The sequence below is a fragment of the Lagenorhynchus albirostris genome, chromosome 13 (assembly GCF_949774975.1).
Source record: "Lagenorhynchus albirostris chromosome 13, mLagAlb1.1, whole genome shotgun sequence".
NCBI classification, from domain to species: domain Eukaryota; kingdom Metazoa; phylum Chordata; class Mammalia; order Artiodactyla; family Delphinidae; genus Lagenorhynchus; species Lagenorhynchus albirostris.
In genome coordinates this window covers 70,232,134-70,244,924 of record NC_083107.1, presented here as the reverse complement: position 1 = coordinate 70,244,924, position 12,791 = coordinate 70,232,134, and the positions used below count along the sequence as shown (strand labels likewise).

Sequence of the window (12,791 nt, the reverse complement as noted above, 5' to 3'; positions counted from 1 at the left end):
CTGCGTACCGCAAAAACAAACAAACAAACAAACAGAGAAGCACAGACTCTAGGGCTAGAATGCCTGGATTCAAATCCCAGCTCTGCCACATACGAGCTACACAACGAGAGGCCACAACAGTGAGACCCACATACCGCAAAAAAAAAAAAGTTTTTCAATTATATAGTCCAAACAATTATAGTTTGATATAGTAAAGCTGTAAAGTTTTGTATATTAATTTTGTCTTTTCTAATAGCGTTTCAGTTAATTCTCTTTGGGTTTCCAGATAAACAATCATATCATTAACAAATACTGATAATTTTGCTTTCTCCTTTCCAGCATATGTTATTTCTTTCCCTTGTCTAATTGCATGGGCTAATAAATCTAGAACCATATTACATAAATGTGGTGACACACTGGGCATTTTAAGCTATTTCTAACATTGCACCATTAAGCATAGTAAAATTTTAAAAGTGAGCAGACTCACTTAGCCAGCTTAGTACATAACCTTCTAGAGGTTTTATTCTTTTCTTTTCAATGCCTGGCACATAATTGACATTCAATAATTGTAGACTTTCAGCTATGTTAATACCCACATACACATAGATACATAAACAGTACAACATAATACTAAATGAAAAGAGAAGACACTAATAAACATTTACTGAGCATCAACTATGTGCAGGACACTGGCATAAACACTCCCATTAACAGCTTTTTTGGCATGTAGATCCTACTGGGAGTTGATTTTGACAGCAAATAATGATGGAAAGAGAGCACTGCGATGAATGTGAGCACCCAGGTTCTAATCCTGTCTCAGTCACTGATTTGATGACCTCGGAAGGTTCTTAACCAACAGCTTCCATTTACCCTGAAGGAGAGACAATCTGGGTGAAGAAGAGGCAGTCTTGGGATTCATGTGGGGAAAGACCTCCATTCACCTCTCGCCCTCCCTCCCCCCATACTATGGGAGAGCTTAGAGCTGACAGCCAGTAAAGCAGCACAGAAAAAGGCAGTGGAACTAAGACTTCTTTGAGATAATGGATGTGGTGACACTACCAGAAATAAAAACAAAACAAACGAAGAAAACAAAATAATGCAGGTTCCTTGACATCCATTGCACGTACCCTGTGAAACACCTTCAACATCAGTTATGCTCTCTTACAAATGAAATGTAGATTCTGGTCTCCACGTCTGCGGAGTAAATTTTACAAATCCCCATCCTCACACACGGCCCAGTAAGTTCCCTTCGGCTCCCCAGCTCTGCTGGGGGTAACTAAACTTTTTTTCTCCACCTCTGAGTCCTGGACGGGTCACCTAGAACGCAAATATGGTATCCAGGCAAAACGATCTGACATAAGGACCCAGGCCTCCTTACTCTCTTTGGGATACATTCAAGGGTTAGAAGCCACTAGAAAACCTTCTTAGGTGTTGGAAGTGGGCAACCCAAAGGTCAAAAAGGATAGGAGAGTTTTCCCCGCCGAGCCGCATCCCCCAGGACACCCAGGCCTGCTCAGGGGCGGGGAGGAGGCTGGGTCCCAAGCTGTTGAGTGGCCGCCTTCCCAGCCAATCGCCACGTCGCTCCGCCGCGCTGTGGTCCCGCCCCTCCCAGCGCGGTACTCACTTTTCCCACTTCAGCGTTGCCCATGGAGATGACTTTGATACGCAGGGATTTGCCAGACTCCTTCCGCTTCGGTATGTTGGCCTCCATTGCTCTGGCTCTCTCGGGGCCACCGCCTTGGTCTCTCCTTGCTCCCCACGCTGGCCCGTCCCTCACGCTTCCTCGACCAATGGCGGAACTGCTACTCTCGTCACCACCCCGGCTCCGCGGCTTGCCATCCCTGCCTCTGTCTGGCAGCGGGCGCGGGCAGCTGGTGGTTTAGGGAACAGGGTGAGGGAGGAGAGAGTCTCGCGATGCTAGAAAGGGGCAGCGTGACGTCATCGCCAGGCTCCGGAGTCTGTTCTGTGGGGTCGCGGGATTTAGTCCGGGCTGCGTCCCTCGGCAGGAAGGTGGCTTAGGCAGGTTGCTGAGATTACTGTGCCGGGAGGGCACTCCCTTGTGTTCAGGGGGCGACAGGACATAGACATTTGTTAGGTTCGCAGCAGAGTGGTAGAAATTTATTGGCTATTCAGGGCAGATCCTCGGACTGGAAGTAGCTGGAATTATGGGTTAGTTCAAGGGCCAGTGGCGCTAAATATTCGAAGTAGACCACGGTCCGTTTTGGGGTACTTTTTGTGTATGCTTCAGTACCCATGGGCCGATCCACTGACCCCTCTTCCAATATGATGTTTCCCTTCGGGCTTCCTGAGAGGACTTTCTCCTGAGAACTGGAACCAGGGAAGTGGGGAAGTCGGGCTTTGGTTCTGGAAGAGGGCCATAAGGCAAGATCTGAATCTTGTACCTATCATTAAAAAAAAAAATGTGGTCCATTTGGAGTCAAGACAGGTTTTAGTTTAGTCCTTGATCTTATATTACGTAGTTCTCATCTGCAGGCGGAAAGCTCAGACTAGACGTTTCTTACACTCTTTTAGTTCTATCAAGGTGTGTGTGGTTGTAGCTGTGTGCTCTGTTTACCTCCTTTCCCTGCTACTCATGTAAATTTAACCCCATCTTCTGTTCTCACCTTTCCTTTAGCTGATAATATAACAGTAGAATAATAATGAATTCTAAGATAACCACTCTATTCTGATTGCAAGCGATGAGAAGAAAAGCATCTGCTAGAATAGAAATCAGTCTGAGAGGAACTGTAGTTTTTTGAGTCAATATCTGTAGTTACAGAAGATAAATAGAACTTGACAAATGATTATTTAGTACCCTGAAAAAGAATGGCTGCCAATTTCCCGGTAAATTACGAGGGCAAAGGCAACATTGCTTCTGTTCTCACATAGCTTTAAGCATCATTAATACATTGCAGGAAGACAGTGACTAGAGGTTCCAAATTTTGTAACAGTTATTTTAAATTAGATTTTCAAGCATTTTAATTTAATTTTAAAACAGTAAATGCTTTGTAAGAAAATAGCTTATTTCGGATTGTTTTCATAATCAACAATATAACTTAGTTCAATGAAGCTTCTAAAATTCTTTACAAATATGAAATATAAGTCCTAGTTAGCATTTTGATAGTTTAAAGCTTAAAAGAATTGGATTTATACTGATTTTCCAGATGTTAATCTCTCAGTATGATTTGATAAATCAATAAACGTCTGTTTCTTTGATAGTTCAGCTCTGACCCGGTAATAGAACTGGTACTGTAGAAGAGTAATTGCAAAATGTCAGATCTTCAACTATTAAAGACTGGGTAGGTATAATACTATTGAGCATAAGAGCAGTAAAATGTGCTGAAAATTAAAATTTATTACCGTTTTTTCATACTGATGTTTTCAAGGTTTGAATATGTACAGCCATATTGTTTACTAGGTGTGTTAAGTTAGTTTGAAATTGAAAAAGCTAGAAAGTTAGTTAGCTTTCTCTCCCAGCCTAAGGTAAAAAGAAGAAAGAGAAGCATGAATTAGCTGTGTTTGGAGCTGGAAGATATGGTATGGGGGTTAGGAATGTGAGCTCTGGAGTCAGCCCTATCATGCATTAAGTTGGCATGACATGGGCATGGAATGGTGGAAAGGGTTACAGGAGATAATGTACATGAAATACATGGTAATCCCCAATAAACAACAGCCATGTGCTTTCATTTGCTCGTGTTTTTTTATGTATTAAGAAAGATTCTACATATGTATTATTTAAAATAAATTATGAAATATGTTGGACATACTTAAAGATATTAAGGATAATGTGATGAATATCTGTGTATCCACCACTTAACCTTAACAAATAAAACATCAGCAATATTGTGTGTATTCTTCCCCAAATGTACATCCCTCTTCCCCCTCTACAAAGCATCACAACTATTTGAGTTGGTGCTTTTAATTTCCACCCATTTGTTTTACTACATACGTATATACACCTCGAAATATAGTATTTCATCTTTTAGAAATCTTTATTTTGAAATAATTTCAAAAATTTCAAGAATAGTAGGGGGAAATAAAACCTTGTATACCACTTATCCAGATTCATTGTTAATATTTTGCTCATTTACTATATCAGTTGTGCTCAGTATCTATGTATACACAAATATACACACATTTTTTTCTAAGTCATTTGAGAGTAATTTGCAGACATCTGTTTTTATTCATAAATACTCCAATGTTCATTTCCTAAGAACAAGGACATTCTCTTACATAGCAACAGTATATTTATCAAAATGAGGAATGTAACATTGATACAACACTATTATCTAATCCTGTGGTTCTCAAACTGTGCACTGGGTGCCCCACAGCACCACAGTGAATTCATAGGGGATATCTGCGATATCTTAATTCTAAATTCTCAAGGCAAGAAAAACTATGCAAAACTACTCACTCGAGGTTATGTACAATTTTAACAATAGATGGCGCCATATTCCCTGGATAGGTCGTATATTTGGGAAGCTGGGTTTTCTGGTGTTTGTGATAAAAAGTACAGCGCAAAAATCAATGTAGAGCAGGAAATAAGTGTGGTCGTGGCCAATCTGATTCCAAGGTTTGAGAAGTTGTGCAGTGCACAGTAGCTGCATAAATCCCATTAGTAAGTAATTGTGGTTATTTAAGAATGAAATAAAAATATTTTTCTTTCAATTTATCTGTATTAGTTTTGCAAATGGCAACTAAATTTTTAGGGCATAAATATTTAATAAGTTGTTTGGAACTAGATTTTTTTTTTTGGCTGAGGAACCCCATGAAAAAATTATCGAGACACTAAGGGCACCTTGAACCAAGAACATTTGGGAATCTGATCTAACTCACAATCCTTATTCAAATTTCACCATTTATTCTAATAGTATTCTCTGTAGCTATGTTCTTTACCCCTGGTCTGGAGCCTAGTCCAGCATCATTTAGTTGTCATAAACATCTTATGTCCTTTTTTATCTGAAGTTATTTTTAGGATACCCCTCAATTTGTATGTAATCTAACATTACTGATTAGATTCAGTTATGTTTAGTGGAAATACCACAGGAACGACATTGTGTCCTCTTAAGGACATCATATCAGAAGATTGGTAATGTCAATATATTCCACTTATTAATGATATAAACTTTAGTTAGTTGGTTAAGGTGTAAGGTAGTGTTCACTAGGTAATTCACAGTAAAGTGACTTTTTTCCTTTGCAGTAAGTAATTTGTAAGGGGATACGTTAAGATTATATAACTATCCTTTCTTCATTGAACTTTCACCCACAGATTTTTGTGATGATTCATGGCTGAAGAGATATTACTATGATGGGTGCAAAATGATAATTTTCTAACTCCACCTTTTGGCTTATATTTATTAGTTGGTAGTCTACCATAAGGGAGAGCTTTCCTTTCTCATTCATTCATTTATTAATGTTTATCAGGATGGACTCATTTATTCTTATTTTACTCCATGAATATTCTGCTATTATTATTATTTATTTTAATGCTCAAGTTGGCTCTTATATTTTTTTGATATGTTGCCACCATTTTTTTAGCACTTCCTTGCTTTCTGGCACAATAATGAGCTCTGGTTCCTTAGGTTCTTTTAGTGGAGAATGGTATTTAGAAACCAAGATCTGGGTGCTGCACGTGCTTATTGATACTAGGGTGTCTTTGCTTTGGGCCCTTTCGGTTGACTGAACCAAAAAAAAAAAAAAACATATACATGCATACATGCATCTATGCATAATATGTGGGTAATAAATCCATATACTAAGTTATAGTTCATACTGACATCCCCAATCCATTTTAGCACAGCAGGATTTGTTCTAGTCTTCCCCCTTTCAATATTTATTACTCCCTTCTTCAACAATAGGAAACCTGGCTCTCATCTTCAATATATTTACTCATTTTCTCAATCCTACAATGCAGAGGAAGTAGTTTCAGAATTGCTAACCCATACCATGTCAAAAACCAGAAACACTTTGAGAAACAGTTCAATATTTGCTTATCGCTACTTTTGTCTTAAACTGACAAATATAGTTTGTCATATACTTTCATATAGTCTAAGTATTATGTTCAAAAGTTACTTGGGTTAATCCTTTGTTCTCCTCTTTGGTGTCATTATGATTTTCATTTGAAATACAATTAAGGGACTTACCTGGTGGTCCAGTGGTTAAGACTCCCAGCTTCCACTGCAGGGGGCACAGGTTTGATCCCTGGTGGGGGAACTAAGATCCCGCCTGCTGTGCAGTATGGCCAAAAAAAAAAAATTACAATTAAGTTCATTTGTTAATGTTTGTACTTTATTTTAGTTTTTTTTCCTTCATTACTTTTGACTTTATTAAGTTTTTTGAGTATGTAAAACATTAACATAGTTTCAAAAGTAGAATGATACAAATTGGTATACTTGCATAAGTATCACTTTCACCCTTTACCCCAATTCTCTTCACTGCTTCTCACCTACCTCCTGTGGGCAACCAATCATATTAGACTCTAGTTTATTCCTTCTTGTGTTTCTTTTTATAAAAAATAAACAGTTAAATATATATTTTCTTATTTCTCCTTATTTATTGCACAAAAGGTAACTCTGTGTGCGTATGTGTGTGTTCCTTTGAACTTTGCTTTTTTCACTTAACAATATATCCTGGAAAGCACTCCAGATTAGCTCACAAAAGTCATACTCGTTTGTTTTTTACAGCTACATAGTACAGTACTCCGTTGTGTGGATATGCCATGGTTTTTTCAATCAAATATATTTATGAGCATTTATGTATTTTCATATTGTTGTCAGTGTGTCTTCAGGGTAAATTTCTTAAAAAGTGGAATTACTGGGTCAAAGGTAAATGCATGTTTACTTTTGTTATACATTGCCAAATTCTGTAAGGTAAAATTTTGAGAATTTTTGCATCAGTGTTCTTAAGTAATATCGGAATTAAGTAATATTTGTTAATACAACAATAAGTAGTTTTGTGAGAACTTTACCTGGTTTAAATATTAATGTTATACTTTCTTCATAAAAAAAATTTGGAAGTTTTGTTTCATTTTCTATTCTCTGGAATAATTTGTGACAAATGTATGCCTTTGCAATAGTAGAGAGAATAAAGCAATCAGTGCTCTATGTACTCATTTCCCAGCTTCAGCAACAGCAACATGTGGCCAATCCTATTTCATCTATACCCACCTCCTTCCCCAGAGTATTTTGAGGCAAACATGTATAGCAATACTTATCTTTGTATGTATCTTTAGACAGCAAAGCTCTTAATTACAAACATGCCCACAATACCAGGGCACACCATGAAAAGCAGAATTCCAGGATGGCCTCCAAGATTCATGGCTACTAGTGTCCATATGTCTTCTCCCAGTTCATTAATTAAACACTAATCTGAATGTTGCCATAAAGGGATTTTGCAGATATAATTAAGGTCCCAAATCAATTGTTTTTAAGATAGGGAGATTATCCTCCCTGGGCCAGACCTAGGATTCCTAAGGTAAGTTCTTAAATGGGACAGGACTTTTTCTGGCAAGAGATATTCAGAGTGTGAGAGAGATTCAACGTGAGGGAGGTTCTCCATTGCTGGCTTTGAAGATGGAAGGGGCCACATAGCAAGGACCTTGGTGGACTCTCAGAGCTGAGAGCAACTCCCAGCCAACAGCTAGCAAGACAATGGACACCTCAATCCTACAACCTCAAGAAAATGAATTCTGCCAAAAGCCTGCATAAGACTGGCAGGAACTCCTGAGCCGCAGATGAGAACACAGCTAACTGATACCTTGGTTGCAGCCTTGTGAGATTTCTGATCCAGAGAACCATCTACCCTGTGCCAGGACTTCTGACCTACAGAACTGTGAGATATTAAATGTCTGTTGTTTGAAGCTGTTGTTATACTGCAACAGAAAACTAATATACACACTGAATAGTTTTTATCTACAGATTCAGTTTCTTGAGAAGCTCTCTTTCCAGTTTGGCAGTGAAAGTCCCTGCAGATGAAGTCTCCTACTGCTAACTATAAACTGAAAAAAAAATGCAGAACTACCTGGGGATTCTGAAGAGTAATAATAATCAGGCAGATGATGGAGGGGAGTAAAAAGCTTGGAGAAGCAACTGGCGTAGGATGAGTTTCTCCTGAGCAATACAAGGACCTTGGAAGATACTGACTCTGATTAGCCCTTTCTGTCTTACATATTAGTGTACAGGATTTTAGTTCTGAGCAAGCACTACAGCCTATCAAAGGACGTGAATATTATGCTGCCGTATAGCCATCTACACACTCATCCTATTATCATCCCAAGGACTGAATGGGTGAAACAATATCTTCCATCTGATATGGTTTTTTCTTTATAAAATTTACCATTTTAATCATTTTTAAGCGTACTGTTCAGTACATTCACATTGTTGTGCAGCCGTTACTGCCATCCATCTCCAGATCTTTTCATCTTCCCAAACTGAAATTCTGTACCCATTAAACATTGATTTCCCCTCTTCCCTCCCCCTAGCTCCTGGCAACCACTATTCTACTTCTGTCTCTATGAATTTGACTACTCTCAGCACCTAATATGAGTGGAATCACACAGTATTTGTCCTTTTGTGACTGACTTATTTCACTTAGCATAGTGTCTTCAAGGTTCCCATATGATATTCTTATAATGGGACCGCCATTCCTCCCCTTGAGAGGTGTTGTTGGGGGGAGGTCTATGTCTTCTCTCACTTGAATCTGGGTGGCCTTATGACTGTGTGTAAGTGATGTTATGACACTTTCAAAACTAGATAATAAAAAGTGTGATTTCCTTCCAGTTCTCTTGGAACGCTCACTTTTGAAATTCTAACTACGCAGAAGTCCCAGCAGTTCGTGGAGAGGCCCACGCAGAGAGGAACTGAGGCCCCCGACCCCCATCTACAGCCACAGCTGAGCTCCCATATGACAGCTGACACCAATTTGCCAGCCGTGGGATTGAGCCGTCCTGAAAGTGCCAAACCAACGAAACAGGGATGCCAACAAGAAGCGGAATGTGGCAACAAGGAGTTTGTGGCAAGTGATAATCAGTGATACAGATACAGCTAGAAAACTGCCATTTACCCTCCCAAGGAATGTGAACTCAAAGCAAAGTGCAGATTCCTTGGAAGACATCCTGGGGTACCAGGTGAATTACTAGAGTGAAAGAGCTCAAATGCCATCGTCCTCCCATTCTTTGAATGCCAAGTTCGTTTGAAGCTCATGGACTTTGTACTTAGTTTCCCTCTGCCTAGCATGCTCTTCCCCGGATCTCCAGGTGCTCCAGCCATACTGGGCTGGTTACCAGGGAGTAGAGATTTGGGCACAAACAAGTGTTTCCGTTTGCATAGCCGGTTGCAGTGAATGGCATCCAATAGCCTGATAACAAGTTTAAGAAAGAAAAAAGGGAAGGGAAGAAGGGAAAGGGAAGGGAATGACAAGAAACAGGACGAAAGAAAGAAGGAAATCCCTAGTGCTATGCCACAGGATTCTGCTTTTCACCCAGCTCTCTTTAACAGTTCAGGTAAAGACACCAGGGATGTTGAAAACAGTTGTGGATAACCGTTAAAATGTAGGAACTGTGCTGATGAAGATGGACGACAGAGAGAAGGTGTGACGTGATCAGTCTGCTACCGACTAGTCATGCCTATTAGCGGCTTAATGCAACTTTAACATTTTGCAGTTAAAGTCCATCAAAATTACTTATGTTCACATTTCTATGGGGTTGAATCACTTTGTCAAAGGGTACGTATGTGTTCAGCTTTGGTAGGTGCTACCAAACAGTTTTCCAAAGTGGCTTTATCGATTTACACTCCCATCAGCAGAGGATGAGCATTCCCGTTATTCCAAATTCTCGTTGGCCCTCAACTTTGTCAGTCTTTTTCATTCTAGCCTTCTTTTATAGGCCTGTAGTGGTATCTAATGGTCGTTTTAATTTGCCTGTGCCTGATGACTGATGAGGTTCGGTGCCTTTTCATATGTTTATATGTTTCATATGTTCATATGTTTACTGCCTCTTACATGAAGTACTTGTTCAATTATCTCATACAATGTTTTATTGAGTTGTTTATTTTTTCTTACTGATTTGTAAGAATTCTTTATATGTTCTAGATATATATCTTTTATCGGGTATATATTCTTTGCATAGGAATATTTATAGCAGTACTATTAGTCAAAAACTGGAAACAACACTTTTGTCCCGCAGTGGAAGTATGGATAAATAAATTGTGGTATATTCTTACGATGGAATACTATATTTTGCTATACAATACTACACAATTGCTGTGACTTTCTTAAATATAATGTTGAATTAAAGAAGCGAGACACAGAAGAGTATGCACTGGATGATTCCAATTACACAAAGTTCAAAAACAGATAAAATTAATCAGTGGTGTTAAGAGTCAGGATTCTGTTACCTTTGGGCTTAGTGAATGAAAAGGGGTGTAAAGAGGGTATCTGGATGCTGGTCACGTTCTATATCTTGATCTGGGTATGGTTACAAAAGTGTGCTCATGTTGTGAAAATTCACTGAGCAGCACACTAATGATTTGTGCACTTTTCAGTAGTATGTTACACCTCAGTACAAAAAGTTCACAGAAACAATTCCTACCTAATTTTCACAAGGGCTAAAGAGCTAAGCAAGCAGACATGGCCTGATGTTTTTCTCTGCTCAGAGTTTCTCGTGCTGTTCCTGTGATGGATCTTGGTGTCTATGGAAACCAGACAGAGACCGTGTGATGGGGAAGCAGCACATGAGACAAAGGAACAGACACTCGGCAGGCGCCTTCTCCCCCCTGTATTTTCAGATCCCACTCAAGCCACAGCCGTTCCCTGCTAAGGCCACTGTCCACTTGTGACAACTGTGACCACTGCTTGTCATAACTTCCTGGGAATCCATCACATAACTAGGTCCAGCTCACCCTCCCCATGACTAGTTTCTGTTTTACTCAACCCAGAAGGAAAGTTGGGCTATCAGGGAATTGAAATAGAAAAGGCCTTCTCTGGATGGGCACATAACACCTCACTAGCTTTAAGCTTTATGTGGTAACCTCAGCTCTAAAGTGGAACCTTACTGAGGGCACAGCCTAAAAAGGCCTTCGAGTAGTGAGAGTGAATGTTCCAGAGTCTGTGCATTAATGCAAAAGCACTTTACCTAGAGCAGAGTTCTTCAGATCCTTGCTCAGAACTTATAAATTCTTGTTTTAAGCATCATCATATCACCTTATTATCTGATTTTCTAGGTCTACAAAAAGATAGATTAAAAGTGGTTGGGCAGGTCTTCCCTGTTGGTCTAGTGGTCAAGACTCTGCACTTCCACTGCAGGGGGCACAGGTTAGATCCCTGGTCGGGGAACTAAGATCCCACATGCCGCGGGATGGGTGAAAAAGTGGATGGGTGAAATTTGCCCCTAAGGGTGCACATACGTCTGGCTTTGCTAAGTTTGAGACTAATTATGGATACATCTAGATACAAATGTGTGCGTGCAAGTGCATGTGTGGAAATCTATGTGTATACCAATGTGTTGGTTCTGTGAATGTGCGTGAGAGAGCGTATGTAGATTTGCATCCTGTGCATCTGTCAGTTGGTGTGTGTGTTTCGGGTGTATGATATGTGAGGACATTCATGCATGAGTTTGTCATTGCGTGTGTTTATATGCGTACATGTGATCAGATGTAAACTATGTAAATGAGAATTTACACCTATGGGAATCTGTATAAGAGAACATTTGTGGGGCTGCATAAAAGTTTTTATCTTTGATCTAAACTGTAAATTTGTATAATGGATTTATGCAGGGATAGTCCTAGGCAAAGTTTTCAAGTCATATGTTTGGACCATATGGAATTGCCATTTTTGTGGATTAAAAATGGTTAAATATTCAGAGATTTTTGTATGATTGAACCTAATGTGTGTATGCATGTACATGTGTATGTATACATACATAAATTCAACCTAGCATACCCTCTGTACCACGTTAGTATTATTATCAGAGCCAAGAAGGAAATGACATCATGGGTGTGAGAACTGGGAAGAAATTTAACACAGATCTTGAAGGAAGGATAAGATATAGAAGGAATGATGCCTAACGCAACAGAACGTTGCAATAGGGGAATAATGAGAAATGAGACAAAGTCCTTTACTCTGGGAAGCCTCCTCCACCACCTGTTTTTTACCCACGCACCCCAAGTTTGCCTCTGCCATAGGTTTCTACACTACTTGTGGACTTCCTCTATGATAACGTTTGTCACGCTGAACTGTAATTGTTTTAAGTGGCTATCTTCCCCACTAGACAGCAAGTTTGCTGAAGGCAAGAACTGTGTCTCTGTAGTTCACTTATTTCCTAGCTCTAAAGCTTGGTATAGAATGGAAATTCAATTAGTATTTGTTGAAGAATTGGATGACTAAAAGCAAGATAGATACTCTGATAAAGCTGTGCACGTGTAACTTTTGCTCTGTGCAGCTGATAGACATTTTGGAGAAGGGATTAACATGCACAGAATACCATTTTAGAAATATTAATTTAGGGGGCTTCCCTGGTGGCGCAGTAGTTGACAGTCCGCCTGCCGATGCAGGGGACATGGGTTCATGCCCCGGTCCGGGAAGATCCCATACGCCGCGGAGCGGCTGGGCCCGTGAGCCATGGCCGCGGAGCCTGTGCTCCGCAACGAGAGAGGCCACAACAGTGAGAGGCCCGTGTACCGCAAAAAAAAAAAAAAAAGAAGAAGAAATATTAATTTAGGAATAGTATAAAAAATAGACAGAAGTAGCTGTGGTGAGCAATCAGAAGCCCAGTAGTCATCCAGGTGTAATTAAAAAAACCTAAACTATAGCGTCAATGG

At 39.7% G+C, this 12,791-nt stretch overlaps 1 protein-coding gene across 1 annotated transcript in view; it reads right to left on the bottom strand.

The window, feature by feature from the left end:
- Positions 1–1,797, bottom strand: part of DNAJC27 (DnaJ heat shock protein family (Hsp40) member C27) — a 35,787-nt gene extending 33,990 nt beyond the window's left edge. Inside the window, exon 1 of the mRNA XM_060169279.1 lies at positions 1,604–1,797. Coding sequence (XP_060025262.1) covers positions 1,604–1,690 — 87 coding nt within the window. The 5' untranslated portion in view covers positions 1,691–1,797. The remainder of the gene's footprint in view (positions 1–1,603) is intronic.
- Positions 1,798–12,791: the final 10,994 nt, after the last annotated feature.